Genomic DNA, 19310 nt, shown 5'->3' with positions numbered 1-19310 from the left:
TCAGGACATGTAAGAAAACAGTAAGTATAAAGGCAACTATGGGCAGGAATCTTGATACTGTGTACTTAAATACTCAAAGCATTTTAATACTAGTAACACTGTCAACTGTTACCTACAGACACTGAAAAAACCATATGTATGTGCACAGATCTATACACATCTGTGCAAACTGCTGCTGCAGTCAACTCTTCCCTTCTTGCCCAACAACTAGTAAAACTGCCTAAATGCAATACACTCCAATTCCATTATGGAGCTTTTACCATGTCACTTCAGTCTTGAAAAAAACTAGTGGAGTTATACAGGAGGAGGTAGATAAGTCAACCATACTGTAACTTTTTCAGATTAAAAACCCACTGTTGCAATAATAACCCAACATTTCTGAATTAACTCTTCCAAAGAATCAGTTTAGATTCATCCAGAAATCAGAAGGCCTTACATACCATGAAAAAAATAATTACAAATTCAAACTAGCATCAAGCAGCAAGCAGCACCTGCTTCAGATTGGTATATGGGGTGAGAATGATTGAAGACTAAGTGGCAAGGAGAACACAAACAGAGCAATTATTCATTTTTTATCAAAATTTTATACACTCCCTGCATTATATAACTGCAGAATCACGGTTCCATAATGAAGAAGTTGCAATTGCCCCACTTCTCTCTATTCCTACCTATATCCTGAAGGTCTCTACCCCTGCCACCTTGTAATGCCTGTGAGATCTCTTGGGATTCACTGCTATTTTTCACCACTTGAAAAAGCTGAGAGGGGTCTGAATCACTAGACTAACACAAGAAGTGAGGAATGCATGGTCAGGAGCAGAAGGAAATCAGCCCACCTCTTTGAAATGGCAGTCTGATTTCATTGCCTGTTGAGCCAGTCTTTTACTGCTTAGGTAAAACTGCAGCCCTGTTAGCAGGCTTCCTCTATGTATCTTCAATTCTCCTACTCATTTGGCCTAGTTAGCCACATAGGATTAACTACCTTTCATACTTACATGAAAGATAATCACTCACATTCATCATAATTTAAGAGTTTTTCAGGAATTTGTAATACTACAAATTAACTTCCATGTGAGGGACCTCATGGCCCTACATACCCAAAATACAACTCTATCCTTCCATACAAGAAAACCTCAATACACCACAAGAAAACCTCAATACATCAAAAACTCCTCCAAAAGACTGTAACACTACAGTGTGTAAAGGGAGGAAAAGCGAACACTTTCAAATTCAGACATACTACCTTTCAGTGCAGGCACATAGTTTTCTGTCTTCTTTAGTATTTGTTGATAAGTAGCTATAGCATTTTCGTATTTGCCTAGAATTTGCTCAAGTGCTGCAGCTCTGTAAATGCTGTACACAAGTCCTGGATTCAGCTCACTTGCTTTCCTGAAGGATTTCAGAGCTGTTGAGTAGCTACCTCTGTTGAAGTAAGCCTCCCCTAGAGACTCCCAGCAGTTGGAATCCTTTGGATCAGCCCTGAGAGCCGCCTGCAAACTGAAGATATCAAGACATAAGTTTATTTAAATGAAATATGATACAATTTAACATAAATTATTTCCTTTCATTGTATATGCTCAGGACACTAATTTTGCATTATATACTCTTCAGGACACAAATTCACAATTACATAAAACTTTTAAACAAAGCATAGTAGGATTTTCATCTTCAGAGGACATTACACAATTTCAGGAATTGTATCTCACCCTGGCTACTGAGTGCTATAGCAGCTTGTCTGTGCCTGTCACCAGGCTTGTTAGTACAAAACACTGCTATGTTAACAAGACTACATTCTGTGAATTCTAGAACTGAAGACAATTTAAGAGAGACTCACTCAGACCCATTTCCCTTTGTTAAGTACAAGCTACAATCACCTAACTTATTTTGAAAACTTGCTATAAGCAAAGACTATTTTATTGGGATTTGTAGAAAACGACTTAAACCAACCACCAGTTGTCTTACTCAGCCACTGCTTGTGACGGCTGACCAGTTCTCAAGTAGTAAAGTCCACGATGAAGCCAGGCCCATTTTGCTGTACCAGGTCTTGCTTTTTCAGTTACCTCATTCAGGATTGACAGAGCAGTGTCCTAACAAAGCAATAAATGCCAAGTTAGTAAACAAAAAACATTTAAAAATATTCTTATAACTTTCTAGAGCAGCAAGGTGAAGGATGGAAAAAAGAAGTTACACAAGCTAAATAAAGAAAATCCCCAACTTTCTCCTTACGTCCCCTACTGAACAAAATGCTTCATCTATATCACACATGATGACTCTAATGTAATGCTTGGTTCTCCCACCCTTCTCCCAAGATAAATTTAATTTGGAATTGGAACATAAAATTGAAGCAAGCCCAACTATAAAAGCTGCTAAGCAATGACAGAACATTTGTTTTCTGATCCTAAATATAGAGGAAACCTGAAGTGATTCCTCAAACAGGAGGATTAATAGAAGAACAACAAATCAGAAGTAATCTGACATTCTGAATGTACAATACCATGTCTCCAAGTTCCACACTTAAATTGACAGCTGCTGTTCCAGATTCTTCATCCGTCTCATCCAGTTCAAAAGCCTTTTTATAGCAACCACGAGCTCTGCTTTTGTCTCCAGCAATGTCTCTGTAGTAGTTACCTAGATAACAAAAGGCACTTCCCAAGTAGCTGTCCAATTTTGCAGCCTATAAGGAAATACCAACACACTATCAGACAGCATTCTAAAGGATTATACTCATAAACAGGTTCAGTGACAGCTACTTGTTCAGCCTCTGCTTATCATATTTTAAGCCCCTTCTGTTATATATTTGAGCTGTCAAACTTTATTTTAAAATTGCACAGATTACCTGAGCTTTAAATATCTGGAAAATCTGCTACAAATCTCATGACACCAAACATTTTGTACTCAAAGTACTAAAATAGTTGTGCTAAGAGAAAGTAAATCTTTATTTCATGTTCTACTCTGTTTCCATCATTATGTTCATACTCTTACCATATAACACCAGAATTAACTCCAGCCATGTCTAAAGTTTCAGTTCCTTCTTAGATGCATTTGGCAGATTTGCTTATAGTTAAGAAACTGACAGCCTCCAAGCAGCAGAAAACAGCTTTGTCAATAATTATAAAGATTGCATAAAATGGTTTAAAACCAAAAGAACTGTTCAACTACATTTGCCACTATACTCAGCTGTTTATTAAAGTGCAAGCAGCAGGTAATGATTTGAGTTTTCAATACCTATCACGAAGTTACATGAAGAGTTTACAGTGCTTAGAGTTTTATTTTGTATACTTCCAAGTTACTAATACAGATGTCAAACTAAAGCTTTTGGATTCATGTTATTATCTATGTTCAGAGAAAAAGTCACAATAACTAAAACCCCAAAGATCAGGAAAAGCATATAAATTATGGGGCTTTACCAACTTACATCCTTGTACAGACAATGAAACCCTAACACCATTCTCAACTTTTTTTCCTTTATGTTTTTCCAATTTGAATTCTGCCCTCCCCCTTTCAAAAGGTCTTCAAAGACATATGCTGTCTAGAGGCCTCCACTTTCCAACCCCAAAGGAGAGACGGTTGAGGGAATCACCACTAGGTTTTGCCAATTCAAAGGCCTAAAGAATTAGTTGAAAAGAGGAAAACAAAAGCAGGGAGATTCAATGTAACCGTACAGCTCCCTGCAATGCCTTTTTGCACAGCAGAACCTAGTTTGCAGGCTCTGGAGGTTCATACATTGTACAAAGGACGATATTCAAGTTTCTCGTTCCAGTGAGTATGTTTTCCATATTTGGTTTCTGATGTAGGAAAACACTAATTCTACATCAACAGTTAAAGCAGTCTTTACCTTCAAGAACTGAGTGAGTGCTTTTCCTTTGTCTTTTCTTGTTTCATTGCCCATGAACCAGTATGTGAGCCCCAGGTACTGATGATACTCTGCAGTTCCAGCCTTTCTTTCAATAGCATTTAGAAAACTAAACAAAATGAAAAAAGGTCAGGTCAGACAAATTCCCAAAAGCTGCAAACCAGTATATTTTACTATCCCATAACACTTCCCTGTTAGAGGAAAGAAAACAAAAGTCTACCTTTTTTCTGCCTGGTCATAGCTCTTTTGGGAATAATGGATGAAACCCTCTAGAGCATGGGCCTCAGCCAGATCAGGGTGGGACAAGAGAAGTTCTTGTGAAACCTGCAAAAGGATGTAATTTTTTCCCAGTTACTTCCTCTATGAAACCAAGAATTGTACTTAGCTCACAGGAATGACAAAAAGCACTAACCTTTGCAGCCTGATCCATTAAACCTTTGTTTAGATAAGCCTGACCCCTGAGAGCTGAAATCACTGGATCACTGCTTCCATCTACAATCTAGAACTCCAAGTAATAAACACAATTACTTTATTATTTCCCCACATTAAGAAGTCAAAGTTGTCAAAAGCAGACAGATTGCATGAAGATAAAGACAAAAAAGCATTTAGAGGTTTTTTCTATTACCCCTGAGAAAATTTAGAACAATTCTGATGAAGAGCAAGTAGAAGATTGTAAGGACAAAGGGGCAGAAATATGAAGAACAACAAAGAATGAAACCGTGTGACAAAAACAAGGGGAAGCAACTTCTGCCAAAGCTTAACCATTCAGTAACATGTTTTTCTTCATGACTAATGACAAGTGAGCGATGGACATAGGAGATTATAACATGAATTCAAATTAAGATGGGTAACACCACAGAACTAGCAAGCAACCAGCAAGAGTGAGCAAGACCAGACAAAGTCAAAAGTGACAGCTTCCAAAATTAGAACTGCAAATGAAAAAGAGCTGCAGCAAAGCCTGGAAAAGCAGGAACGGAAGACATGTTTGAATTACACAACAGCTGGTAGGAATGGTCTAAATCACAAAGTTGAAAGGAGGCCAGGGTAGAAGTACTTGGCTTAAGTACAGAAAGATAAGAGCACTTTGTAATATTAAAAAAAAACCCAAAACATTTCAGTCAATAAAAATACCTGCTCAAGTGCTTTAATGGCTTCTTCTGCAGCATCAGCATCAGCTATTTTAATCAAAGTCTCTGCTTTCAGCTGAAAGGCAAGATTCTTCCACCGAAGATTAGGACCCTCAGGAGTTCCAAGAGCCTCAAGAGCTGTTGACAAGAAGAACCTTTCATCAAGTTAAATGAGAAAAGAAAAAGTACACAGAGCAGCATTCTTCCAAATACTTTTAAAACCGTGTTAACTACATTTTTTCTGCCTAATAGAACACTATTCAGACTGCCCTCCCCCATAAATAAGAAATTGTCCTGTAAAATTTATATTCATTCAAGTTTAACAATTAAGTCAATTCTAGGAGGTCATCTAAGATGCAGGTATACTGATTGCTTTCTAGCTGCTGGCTTTAAAAATTAAGTGCTATCATTTTGCTCATTAGAGCTCTAAAGAAAAAATGACCTTTCAACAGACAAGCTGCTCTGCATTTCAGTGTTCAAATGAAAGAATACTACTGAGAACCGGGATTTACCTGATGCCTATAAAAAGTTACTTTGTAACCCTTCATACAGTTCTGATTACTTTTTGAATACACATCATCTCACGTCAGAGATGGAAGGCATCTCTGTTGAGCATCACCATTCTCCAAAGGCAAGAACTTCCTGTGTAACTCAATTAATTGTATTTATTTATTTTCAGGTACAATGAGCTGTTGTCTCATTTGGTACAGTCACTAAGACAGGACAAGTAAAAAGCAATGTTTCCCCAGAATTGTCTCTGACTTTCTACACGTTTCGGACTCAAGAGCAATTTCTGCATCAACAGCATCTTTTAGCAAGGAACTTAACTTCTTGCATAGAAAAACAAAACTTGTTTTGTTTGCTCTGAGCTTGACATTTTAGTTGCATTTGGCACTAGTCAGACCTCACCTATGAAAACAAAACACTCAATCTTTATTTATATTCCACATCATTTGCATCTTCACAGAGTTCAAAATTATCTCCTTTCCAGGCTAGAAAAGGACTTGACAGGCTATTTATTTGTTCTCATATGCTGCATTTTTTAGCCCATGTGACCAACCTCACTTCTAGTCTATTAACTTCTACTCTTATTTTCTTTTTGAGATGGGGTAGATAGTTACCAAAACTACACACAGATTTTATTGTGCTGCTGAAGTTCTTAATGCCACTGTGTGTTGATGGTATGTTTCTCTAACCATTCCTTTCTCTGAAATTGCTAATATTTGACTTGCCTGTAAAGCACAGCAGGGGAAAGAAACAGTCCTATTTTTTCATACCAAATGAGGACCTTCTGCACCTTTCTTCAAGGAGAGTGTAGTGTAGCTTTGTGAGAACACTTTTCCCCACAACTCTATCTGCATTTAAAATAATGAATAAAATTCTATAGTCTTAACACTCAGTTATGCACTCTGGTAATCACCTCAAAGTTTTGCAGTCTACTTTGCATAGCAGCAAACTATAATTCTACTACTCAGCATTTATAAACAGAAAAGGTATCAGGGAAAATGTCAGGGATACCTCCTTCCAGCCTGAAAACATACATACTTACTATACTGTGCTCCACCTTTTAACTTAGAAGAAAAAAACCCCAACACTCAAAGTTACAGCTTTGCTTCTTAGCCCAAGGCTACTAACAGTCAAGTAAGGGATCTTACCAATTACCATCTGGAAACCTCCTTTATTCATGAGCTAATAAGCTCCGTGAAGGAGTTCTAAATTAGCAACTTTCAAAAGGCCATGCTGTCTACCCCAAAACATTTTTCTACATAAATTCTTTAATTCTATTGTTTTAGTTTACACTATTTCAACCACTAAATATACCACACCTGTCAGTATTTTCCCTGAACTTTCCTTTTTAAAATTCAGAGCCATGCCATCTACTTCCAAGTATCTGGGTGCCAAGACAGTTTCAGCAAGCAATTATGGAAACCCCTTAAAACTTCAGCATTTCACCTCTGTCAATTCTTAAGCTGGTATCTCATAGTTCCTTAATGCTATGTTTCTTTGTCTTGTTTTACACACGCTGCTATTAACACTGTAATCATAGACAAGTTGTTAGATCAATCTGCTGAAAAGAAGGGTCACGGTACGAAGTTATCCTGAGATCTTCCATACTGAGCACAGATGGGAAAACAATTTCCTCATTTTCATTCTTTCTCCAATAAATTTCTTTTTTACCTATTTCATTCCGTTTTCATTTTTCCTCCACCTAAATTTATAGGTCTTTTGAATTCCCCTCACGAGCAACTACCTTCGCTTGATTTCCCATGATTGTTTGGCCAGGTCTGTTTGGCTACTTTTACTTCTTCCAGTCATTCTTAAAAACTTTTCACTGCATTTCTCTCTGCCACAGAAGAAGTCCACTAAAGCCGCCCCTTCATTTATAACTATCAGAGAGTGGCCCTGCTCAGTTGAGATATGCATCACTAGATAGCAATAACTGCCCTCACTGCCAGTTAGCACAGATGAAGTTTTACACTCAGTGAGTTTCTTTAGATGCAGCTGTACTAGGCATTCTTTCTGCATTTTACCTTAATTTGATTAAAAATCTGTTTTTCATATTGATTATCTACCAGGTTAAGTATTTGAGACACCTACCTTGTGGTTTCAAGCAATCTGTCACTTGCCAACATTGGTCAACCACCAGCAGAAGCAGCACAGGAGAACACTTAAACCTTCTAAATATTAACCATCAGACAGCTTTCTGGATCCATTTAGCCAAGTATTTTCTCTGTTCCTGAGACTATGCACCATAAGGTGCTTTTCAGCTCTCATAAACCAAGAGAGGCAGCACAAGCTTGAGACTGCAAAAAGCAAAAGACTGTAACTACTGCTAACTCAGACCTACCATAATAAGGCCACATTGCCTGGACCACACAAAGCAGTGCAGCACTGCAACTGCTCTTTAAAGTAGTAGGCAGTTACCTTGATTGCAGGACAGGACAGCGTTCCTGTGATCATGGATTTTCATCTGTGCCTCTGCTAGATAATACCATGCTGCTGGACACTGGTTAGTCTTCTGCAAACCTAGTAAGAGTTTAAAAAAGACACTTTAAAAATTGCTTAGAGTTGCAAATACACTGTAGCAAGTATATACATGATTTCCATGTAAGCCCATCAAAAACATATTATCAATCAGATAGTTAAGACTTGCTGTAATTTTTCTGAGTCTTATTTTAGACTGTTTTGGACACAGAAGCCTCCGTGCAACAAGGCAAAAACCAGAAAGCATATAAGTTAGGCTTAATTTTGCATATAACATTACATAGACTAAAACTTTCTGATGAATCTGCCTTAATTAAGACTCACTAATAAAACTGAATTTCTGTCTTCTGATGTATAACTACTAAGTAATCACTGGAAGCCTCAACACCTAAGATGCAAACACATGGCTCATTGGAAGAGACATGATTTTCAAAAACTCTCTACATTTATGCATTATACCAAGAGCCTTCTCTTTGCATTCTCTCTGCTGTAAGCAAAATCTATGTGTAAAAGTAAAAACAGAAAAACAACTTAATATTAATTAAAATAAAATACTATCTTTTGTCAAAACATACAATGGCCATTTAAGCCAAAAGAATTTGTTTTCCAAGGAATACCTTTTCCTCTTCATGTGCTCTTAGGCACATGAAACTTTCATTTCATATTTTAGGCAAAATGTTGTTTCACTGTAGAATATTCCAAAATTCAATTTCAGAAACAATCTTATTCTAAATCTAGAGGAATGGATGCAGAACATCATAGCATAGTCTGACTCATGAATGCTTACATCCCAATTATTTACCAGTTTCCACTGTTAGCTGCCACCCTCACCCACCACAAAGTGAGGGTGAGCAGTCTCATTTTCCCACTAGTATACTTATCAGTATTTTAGAAAGAGTTTTGCCATTTCAATACAAGCAACTTAATTTATAGATGAGTAAGCCAAGTCTTCAGCAAATATGGTTACTGTAGAACAACAAAAAAGAAAAAAACTCTTACAATATTTCTCTCTAAATACTCAGTGTGAGTCTTTATCCAACTTAGAATGAAGTAACTTCAGAGAAAAGTCATCTTTGTTCAGACAGAGAAAAGCAGTGACTCTACTAGAGAGGTTGCATTACATTTTACTTCATAAATTTCACATTCCTTCATTTACTGCTATTGCTCCAGTTAGTGTTTCATATAGTTATTTCCCCAATAACAGTATGATTAAAAATGATTTACCTTAAAACACTACAGAACTTACTATAACACAAATGAAAGGCTTCAGAGATGCTATACTTAAAGCGATATTTAAAGCATTTCAACACAGTCAGACAAAGTGTTCAGCATTCTTTTAAAATCTAGCTCATCTTAATATTTGCAAACTACTATGCAACTATAAGATTCCCTAAGCTTTCAACATAATCTGGTGTTCAAGTTATACACTATTCACATCTCATACTACACATTTACCTTCAGTAAGACTTTTAACAGCCTCCTTGTATTTATTTTCTTTGAGGCATTTTATACCAAAGCCAATGATGCCTGGACCACTGCTTGCATCCATCTCCAAAAGTTTCGAGAAACAGTGCAGGCCTTTTTCCGACAAAGTACCTGGTTTCAGAAAAAGACACGTTTTGTAGGGTTTTAGATTAAAAAATAACTGCAACAGCTTACCTTATCTATGTAAATGATCACTATCCTTTTGAGTTCAAAGTGATTTTCCAAAGGCTCTACACACTTACTATCCTCCATCCCATAAAAAAACCAAAACCCAAGAAGTAACCTAAATACTCAGTACTGTGAGCACAAAATAAACTGACAGTCTGAAACCTGAATAACTACTTTGGCTAAATTACTCCAGGTATACTTCCTTTATTAATAAATAATTAATATAATAATATTAAATAATGTTAAATAATAATATGCTTTTCACATAAGTTCAGCTGAAAGCCCACAGGCCAAAATCTGTCACAAATAAATCAATATAATTTCCTTCCAAAAGAGACATTGTGTACCTACTAATTTGCTGGGATAAGCTTGCTGAAACTACCTCGCTGTAAAACCATATAATTTAATGTTTTAGCTTAATTTTAACTGATGTCACTAACTTTTGGTGCTTGTGTTTAGCTGTGATTGTAGAGTTGGCAATATTTACAAGAACTTTGTGACTTGTTGCAACAATCTTCAAACTATTATTTTCCCTAAGAAATTATTGATTCATGTGGCATTACAGTTGCTTTCATCTGCATTTGCTAAAGGTGACTTTACAATGCATCTAAATTAACAAGCCTGTGAGAAGGGGAGGACATGAAGGATTAAAACACATGACTCAGATCTAAACAAACAACCTTTCTAAAACAGAAAGCATCCTTCCCCCTCCAAGAAGCTTGTAGGATGATGAGATATTGCCAGTGCTAGTGTACAAGAATTGCACTAACCTTTTCCTTTGAAAATTAGTTTCTGCTCGTTTCTCCAAAATGTAAAGTATTTTCAAACACTTTACAAATTGAGAGTCTCGGCCTCATTTGTCTTCATACTTCCAAAACAAAGTGAAAAATTCACACTTGCTGTATTTTGTTATCATATTCCATTTCTCCAAAACAGGAAAAACTCTTTTTCTACCTAAGCTGGAAGTTATTCCTAGAGGGGTATTTTTTTTCTGACTTGGTTTCCTTGCTTTAAAAAGACACAAAATCGATTTCTGATGCCTTAAACAACAGAATGAAAAGCTAAAATCCAATAATTACCTTTGAAAATTTTGAGGAAGTGTCCAACCCTATTGCAATGTTGTTCAGTAAATGACTAAAAATAGTAATGCATAGTTTCAGATCCCTGCACTTCTGAACACACCAGGTTTTGTCTTTTTCCCCTCAAAAGGTCTCCTTTTCTACTCAGAATACATATCTAAACAGATCTGTTATTCCCTACTCACAAGGCACACTCTCTAACTTAGTTTCACAAATGTTCATCTGGGGTTTTTCTGTGGGTTTTTTTGCGTTTTTTTTTTTTTTTGTGATGGAAGAGAATCTGTGTCAAAAATAACCTCAGCATAGTTCATCGTGAACCTCAGAGCACTGGCTAACACCCTTTCACTTTTCTTAAAAGGTCAAGAAGCTAATCTTCATTTATCCAGAGAGGCTGCTTTCAAGTGAGGCATTTTTCTTCGAAAATTCAAAGAGCTGGACTTCCCTTACAGCAGGTTTTTGTCACTTACAGTCACTGTAACTTCAATTACAGGGCAAGGAAATGACAAGTCAAGGACCAAAAACTTATTTCCAGAAACATAACACAGAAGTAAAGAAAGTACTTGTACACTCTTTGTGAAAGGTAAACACTTGTAAACAGTTTGTCACAAAATAAACTATTTAAAAAATTTAAGCCCCAGAAATGCCTAAATCCATCATACTCACCTGACTGAACAAAGTGCAAGCAAAGTACTTCCAAAGGGTAAGTCATAGTAGGGTACAAAGCCATCATATCATCACAAGCCTTTTCCAATCTAGCGACTTCATGAGGAAACTAGAAAGGAAAAAAGAGTAAACAGTTATTTATGTGAGTTCTCAGATGCGAAATAACAGATCTATTTTCTTACTAGAAAGATGCTTTAACATAACCTTACTTTTGACAAGCATTGTATGAAGTCTTTGTAAAGATTTTGGTGGTCTTCACCAGGAACAGTGTCAGCAGAGTGCAGTGCATGTTCGAATGCAGTCAAAAGCTGAAATAACAAAAAGCAGGAGTGCAAAAAAAATTATTCTAGGGAAATGTTATCTTCATAGAATAGAATATTTCAGTTGGAAGGAACATACAACAATCATCTAGTCCACATGCCTCAGCACTTCAGATCTGACCAAAAGCTAAAACATGTTATTAAGGGCATTGACCAAAAGCCTCTTGAATGCTGATAGATCTGGGACATCAACTGACCTTCTAGGAAGGCTGCTTCAATGTTTGACCACCCTTTTGGTAAAGAAATGATGCCACATGTCAAGTCCTGTGAACCCATCCCACACATTCCATCACTAGATGCCAGAAAGAATAGCTCAGCACCTCCTCCTCCCACTTCCTCTGCTCAGGAAGCTGCAGACAATAGAGGGCACCCCTCAGTCTTCTCCTAACTAGGAAAACCCAAAAGTTATCTGCTCCTTAGAGGAGATAACATGCTTTCCAGCCCTTCCATATTAAAGTGGGTAGTTACATGTTATTACCTAGATCCTACTTAATACACTAGTGCTATGAACAGAGAAAGACATGAAGCAAGTTTCTTATCATGAAGCAGCACTCAGCATCTAAAGCATCTAAATTGTCTAGTACAAGATGAAGGAATAATATGATGCCACAAAACATAAGATGGTACAAGGAAGGTAAAATTTTTAAGAACATAGATTGTTCTTCAAAACTAATCCCAATTCAAAGAAGGAAATTAGTTTACTATCCTATAAGGTAAACTAGTTTCTCTCTCCACTCTGGTCTAGAAATCTAGAAGTCTATCTAATCTTTTTTCTTGACTCTTTGGGGAACACAGGCACCAGAGTGCAGGCTTACAAACAAGCACGCTAAACAAAGTTGTACCCCGCTTGTCACTAGAGAAATACTGAAGTGTGTTGCCTTCAGGTCCACAGCCTTCCAGATTCAAGTGCTTTACTTGAAACTGCAGTAAGCTGTAGATTTGCTTGTGAAACTTATTCCTGAGGCTTATGCCATTTAAAAAATTGAAATTATTTTTCCTTTCCAAAAAAGCAGTGCTTCCTGCAGCACCTCTTTTCTACACTAGCTTGAAGTCAAAGCCTTTGCTTTTTTTAAAAGTACAGATCCAGATTAAATTTTCTGCTATCTGAAATAACTTCAATTTGTATTTTCTCCTTTCTGAAACACTGCTATCAAGTGGACTGGAGGTGATACATTTCCACCTTTCATGTTGAAGGAGGTTCATCTCCCAAGAACAGATAAATCAGATAAAACAAAATTAACTTTGTCCGCAGAGAACGCAGGACTCATGATCATTGTGTTTGGTTTCAATCAGCTTTGACACTTTCCTAAGAAGTTAAAGCTTAATATCTAGAGGAGAAAAGAAAATTTGAACCAAAATATTTCTATCTAGGAAAAAGAATAGGTACAAAGAAATGGAAAAACCTCACAAATCCATCTCTTCCTACTTGGATGAAAGCAGGGGAAAGTTTGCTGTTTTGAAGAACATCTGCATTGGTTTTGTGTAGCAAAGCTTTGCTAGAGGGAGGCTAAGTGGGGTGGGTTCTATGAGAAGCTGTTGGAAACCTTCCCCATGTCCAACAGAGTTGATGCAGCTGGCTTCAAGATAGACATGCCTGGTTGAGGTCAAGAGCATCAGCAACGCTGGGAGTGCCTCTGGGATAACAGATTCAAGAAGGGGAAGAAACCAGTGCAACAATGTAACTAGGCAGAGAGAGGAATGACAATATGTGAGAGTAAGAAAAGGACCCGTACTGGAGCAGTCTGCTAGTGAAGGACTACACCCTGTAGAATAAACCCTGCTAGAACAATTTGTGAAGAACTTAGGTGACTCATTACACCTCAGGCTGCTGCACATTTGCCGTTTCTGTCAGAAGGTAAAATTGCCCCACTTTTCCTCAGAAGTTTAGTACCTCTGAACATTGAGAACAGTCAACTCAGACAAACAGGCTGCAATTACTAGTTGCACTGGACATATATATGTACCTAGCTGAATAAGGAGAGAGAAACATTACCAACTGCCCAGTCTTATTATCCTGGTTCTTTGTACTGTCTTTCAGTAACTGGATCATCTTCTTCCAAAGCTGATAAAGCTCTGCCTTTTCTGCACCTTCCTCCTGTTTCATCCTTATTAGTTTCTGCCAAGTTTCAGCCACCTGTCAAAAGGAACAAATGACCCATGCTGATTACTCTTTAAAGAGCTGAAAGTCTGATACAAGTAGTCAACTTGTCACCAAAATTCACTTAAAACTGTGTAAATAAACTCCTTAATACCAATGCAGCTTTAAGAAATCGGCATTATTTAATTTACTGGGTAAGGGATACACGCAGGACTGCTCCACCTGGCGCGCATTCCGATCTTCCGCAAGTGCGTTGCTTATACACAGTCATCAATAATACTTATACACAGTCACAATAATACATATTGTAATCACTTACTACCATAAACCCCTCCCCTGGTTCAGTCTTTTATAGTCTTGTTTAGGCAGCAGCTGCATTCCTAAGCCAGATGACCTCCCCTTATTTTCCTTTTGCTCGGGAAGCAGATTCTGCACACCCTGTTTCTTTGCCAAAAGTGCACAAACACAGCAGAACTCCTCATTCTTGGCTTACCCCTTTGGAATCAAACTCTATCACTCTAAGGTAGACAACACAGCAACATTTACAATAACCCAGATTTACCTGCTTTCTGATTAAACAAATATCAAGTCCCAAAGCATTGTGTGGAACCTCTCTACCTTCCAAGGTACAGTAAGTAAGCTAGAGAACATCAAGAGTATATTAATTCTGACTCTGGTTCCTGAAGGAAACCAACAGTAAAAGTAGATCTAAATATCTAGGTCACTACAAACAGAAAGAGAACAAAAGCAGCAGTCCACACTGAAATTCCAGTATGGAAAAGTCAACAAAAATGGAAAGAAAAAACAGGACCCTGAAGGCTATCTTCAGGTTCTTGTTCCATATAGAGTAAGTACGCCTTCATATGCTAAACTATCAGCTTTAAATTTAGTTTAAGAAGCTGGTATACAATGAGGCTTTGGAGCTAACTGATAGCACAGAGCGTGGGGCTGAAGGCTATGTAAAATTTTCCATGTTCCATTGCTGGAGGAGAGGTGGGAAGATGACATAGAATACAATCATGCACCACCATGTAAGAAAACCGCTTTTTCAAAGAGCAAAGTGAACAGCATAGACATTCTGTAACAATATTACAGAGATTGCAGGAAACATTACTGTTGACAACTCCACCTCATGGTACTGACTAGGGTCACAATGATTTCTACAAAGCTTGTGTTGCTCTGAAGAGGTTTTTTGTGTCCTTATCATTGTGTTGGGAATGCAGTACAGAAGACATATGCAATCAAGTTGAGGTTGTGTACATATCCCACCTTATCCTCTAGAATGAAGCTTCAGTAATAGCCTAGGAAGGGATCACCCCACCAGTGAAAGGCTCATCGGACACCCAGCACTGGCCAAGCCAGGCAAAGGACACCTGACTCACACATACTGCATTTGATACCACTTATGACTTTTAGAAATACAATAGAAAGATAATATTCTGCCCTTTCATTCTCAATACTAACAGTCTTTGCCAGTTCTGTCAGTTTAATGGATTGCATCTAAGTCCCACCCAGTGGAAAAGACAAAATACAGTTAAAATCAGTTCCTCCTGGTTTTGGTTCACAAGGAGGTCTTAAGTGGTCTGTGGCCCATAAGAATGGGGATTCCTTGACGAAAAGTAGTTAGATCAAATGGAAAATAATTGGTAGAAGTAAGAAAGTGCTTGACCTACCTCTAAATATTTCTTTTCTTGATGGTATAGTTCCACAAGCTTGTTACATATATCAAACCATTTCTGCTTGTCACCACTAGAAAGAAAGAAAATCCCCCCAAAACAAGCTAAGATTTTCATATAACAGTGTAACGCTTTTCAAATTCTGACAAATAATTTTCAGTAAATTCAATTGTCAAACTAACATTTAGACTATATACTAAAAATTGCCCTATAAGTTTTACTCATTGCTGCTCTGAACAAAAAAAAATTACTTTTAGGGACTTTTGGATCAGTTTTCAAAGTAACCAAGCACTCCAGTCAGCTACAGTGACAGCTGAGCTAGATTTGTTTAGAACTGTGCCTCTACAAATTGCATGACACATATTCTGTGATCTTAAAGCAGTGAAAAATAAGCCTTCTTATTAATGCAGGCAATCACTTATCAGAGTTAAATGCTTCAAGCTTAGACAGAAATAGGATAACATGGAATTCACTAAACTACTAGCCTCAACTACAGGTAAGCTAAGAGAGTCTTCACTCTACCAAAAGGAACAGGAAAGAGAAAACTTACCTAAGCAGAGAAAACCTTAGCAAAAGGGCTGAACTACTGAGGTCAGAAGGCTTTAAAAACCCAAAGTCTATACCACCAATGGCATTCACAGAACTAGAGATCTTAAGACTGAACTTACAGCATTCAATACGCTTTACCTTTCATAAAGTTCCAAGAGTTTTTGGTAAACGTCTGCTAAGTCTCCTTTGACATCTGTTTGGTTGGGTTTCTCATACAAATTTGCTAATCCCTTAAGAAAACAAAAACAAAAAAAAGCAAAGGAAGTGAGATTTTATAACAATGCTTATATTTTATGAGAATGCTATCTGTACACAAAAAATATTCCACTGCCTTCAATGAGGTCAATCACTGTGCAGAATTCTGCACAGCCCACTCAATCTACTCATATTAAGTGAAAAGCTTTCTTCACTTCCTTTACTAATAACAACAATTTTTTGAAACTTATATCTATTACTTGATCTGGTCTGCACAAAAGACAATATACAACTTCACTAGGTCTTATAACCACATATATATGTGTATGTAATATGCAAAATATATAATAACGTATATATACATCCAAATATTGTATCAAGAAAGCCAGAACCTAAATGCAAAAGTGAGGAAATTTCAACATACACTGAAATTAGGGCCCAACAGTTATACTTTAAAATAGCATTTATACTGAAAATACTAAGAACCTTATTATCTTAGAAGAACATTGACTGTTGATATCAGCAACAGACTTAATAGGAAACCTTATGTTTCATGAATCAATACGTAACAAAATTGTAGGTTGTAAACCTATATTGCAATAGGCTGTAATGCACACACCACACAGCTATTTTAAATGTACACTTTTGATTTCAAGTAACAACAACATTCATTAACAATCCACTTGATGCTGAAAGCTGGAAAAACACATTACGAGATAAACATTTTCTATCCATAAGAGAATAACTGCCACGTGTATCTTGAGCTACAAGCATAGAAATTTTTACATGGACAAATTTACTAATTTGTTTCAATTAGTGCTCACCCTTGCATGTGTCACAGCTGTGTAGTCTACATAAGAAATACAAACTCAGATATACTGAAAATAAAGTTCACCATCATTTTACATTGGACACACAACTAACAGGAACCCCATCTACTCCAAAGTTCTGTGGAACTTAAGGGCCTCAAGAAAACAAGATACAAGTCTCAACTCTGCTTTGTTCCTATATTTAATTCCATAGTGATACTTTTGAGGGAAACAAAAGTTGGATATTCACATACCTGCCATGCCAGTAACTGGTTTGGTTCAAGTTCGATGGCCTTCTTGTATGCTCCTTTGGCCTGATCAGGCTGCTCTAACTCAGCAGCTGCCAGGCCAATGAATACCCAAGCATGGTAGTTATTTTTTTCTTGCTTCAAGACTGCCTAAAACCACACAATTTTAAGTAAAAAAAAAAAAGATTAAAGAAATTATTAAAGATTAGTATGATTAAAGAAATGTAACTTATACACCCATGTACTGAGTTTTATCACTACAGTTTGCTGGATTATTTTATATGGCAATATTAGGAGTTAAGTAATTTTAAGGAAGATGCTGACATTAGTAACCTCAGTTTCTTATAGCAGAGGATGCTTCGCATGTGAAGTGTTGAGCTAGTGCTGCAGCTCAGCAATTAAAGCACTCCTAGAACGTCTGGATTAGAAATGGATTTTTATCTCTACCATTCTAGACTTAACACTCTTATCGCCACATGTAAGTAAATTCAAAAGGAAAGCGAATAAAAGTTTACATGTGGGAAACTAACACAAATAATCAATCAAGTTAATTCTGAAAATCCATCTCAATTATCACATCAATATGGTACTCTACACTCTGCACTATTAATTATACAGCTGTAGAGGTATGGGAAAAAGAACAAAATGTGCAAAAAGCCCCAAAGTTGCCTTCCAAATATAAAATTAATTACCTTGCAGTGTTTTAAGGCCTCCTTGTACTGTTTATTTCTTATTGCATCTCTAGCACTCTTTAATGCTGCCTTCACCTCCTTATTTGACATCGTGGCTGCTAAATACAAAGGACATACCATCAGTTCTTGTAAAAATAGATATTCTGACACATACAAAATGTTTATACTTTTATTACACAGGGGTTATTTTAAACAGAGAAATATAGTGCAGTATGCCAAAATGCATACAGTACCAGAAACTGAAGAAAAAGATGGCATGGTTGAAACTACTCACATTTAGCTCCAGTGCAGGTTTCAGTCATTATTCCAAAGAGTTAAATGATACAAAGTAGCTATCCAAGAACGAAACTTTTTGTACAGGTTAAGATAAATTAAAGGAAGAGGTGTTTAAGAGCCTGTAGTTAGGCTTAGGAGAAAACACCCTACACATAGCAGATCCTCTCTAAAAAGAAACTACGCAGTGAACCGTGTTTAAGAACCCTATGGCCCGAGAAATGTATTCCAGAGGCTGCTAAGAATCAGGGTTTTCTCTGTGTGCGTTCTACAGCAGCACCGAGGCTATCTGTCACACCCCGGTGCAGCCCGCCCTTCACGCACAACTACAGCAGATTCTGCCTCTGACTACTGCCATGAATCAAAAAAGAAAAAGCATTTAAGAACACAGCAAAGCAATCCTGCAATGTTTTGGTGTATGTTGTACACCAAAATGAACTTTAGAAACACCACAGTCAAAGCTGCCGAGGCAGGATGAGATTGAGAAACAACACTACTGCTGCCAGGACTCAAAAAAGATGAAAAACGCAACCAGTTGAAGAACAAAAAACGTTTTAGGAGCTGCAAAGCGAAAATAAAGGAATGGTTGGACATAGGATGACATCGAATTTCAAGGATTCCCTCAGAACCTATAAAGAAATCTGTCGAACTTGCACTGCTCAGCAGCTCCTGGAGATAAATTTGCTTTCTACGAGGGAACAGATGCTTCGGCCGTCACAAACGCACCCCACCGCGGGCACTGTCCAGCCTGAGCTGCACAGCACCAACAGGCAAAACCCTTCGGCGCAAACCTGGGCACCGGGGAGGCGCCCGGCCCCCGACCGAGGCCATCCAGCCCGGCCTGCGGGTGGGGTCCGGAGCCGCGAACCGCCTGGGGAGGAAATGCACGCCAGCAGCCCCCACCCCAGTGAAAGCCGCGGCGGACCGAGCCCCGAGCCCGGCCCCCAGGGCGGACCGAGCCCGGCCCCAGGGCGCGCCGCCGCCCGCCGACGCCGCACCTGCAGCCGCCGCCGCGTCCGCCACCTCAGCCGCCACCCGGCCGCATGCGCACTGCGACGCGGGGCAGTGACGCGCCCTGGCAGCCGCCATTTTC

At 38.0% G+C, this 19310-nt stretch overlaps 1 protein-coding gene across 4 annotated transcripts in view; it reads right to left on the bottom strand.

Moving 5' to 3' along the window:
• TTC37 (tetratricopeptide repeat domain 37) overlaps window positions 1-19270 on the bottom strand; it is a 47782-nt gene extending 28512 nt beyond the window's left edge. Inside the window, exons 1-17 of one of the 4 annotated variants that reach the window (XM_030968462.1) lie at window positions 19216-19270; window positions 17945-18042; window positions 17259-17402; window positions 16139-16230; window positions 15449-15524; window positions 13671-13811; window positions 11567-11665; window positions 11358-11466; window positions 9418-9558; window positions 7903-8004; window positions 4982-5115; window positions 4263-4349; window positions 4071-4174; window positions 3833-3959; window positions 2492-2671; window positions 1960-2084; window positions 1241-1494 (exon numbers count right to left, since the gene is read on the bottom strand). In XM_030968462.1, the coding sequence (XP_030824322.1) occupies window positions 1241-1494; window positions 1960-2084; window positions 2492-2671; window positions 3833-3959; window positions 4071-4174; window positions 4263-4349; window positions 4982-5115; window positions 7903-8004; window positions 9418-9558; window positions 11358-11466; window positions 11567-11665; window positions 13671-13811; window positions 15449-15524; window positions 16139-16230; window positions 17259-17402; window positions 17945-18034 (2005 nt within the window). In that variant the 5' untranslated portion in view covers window positions 18035-18042; window positions 19216-19270. Of the gene's footprint in view, window positions 1-1240; window positions 1495-1959; window positions 2085-2491; window positions 2672-3832; window positions 3960-4070; window positions 4175-4262; window positions 4350-4981; window positions 5116-7902; window positions 8005-9417; window positions 9559-11357; window positions 11467-11566; window positions 11666-13670; window positions 13812-15448; window positions 15525-16138; window positions 16231-17258; window positions 17403-17944; window positions 18173-18218; window positions 19152-19215 lie in introns of those variants that run through there. The other 3 variants (XM_030968465.1, XM_030968463.1, XM_030968464.1) reach the window with 3 other exon arrangements.
• Between the last annotated feature and the right edge of the window lie 40 nt (window positions 19271-19310).

This window comes from Camarhynchus parvulus, chromosome Z (assembly GCF_901933205.1).
Source record: "Camarhynchus parvulus chromosome Z, STF_HiC, whole genome shotgun sequence".
Taxonomy (NCBI): Eukaryota; Metazoa; Chordata; class Aves; order Passeriformes; family Thraupidae; genus Camarhynchus; species Camarhynchus parvulus.
This window is presented reverse-complemented; position numbering and strand designations above follow the sequence as displayed.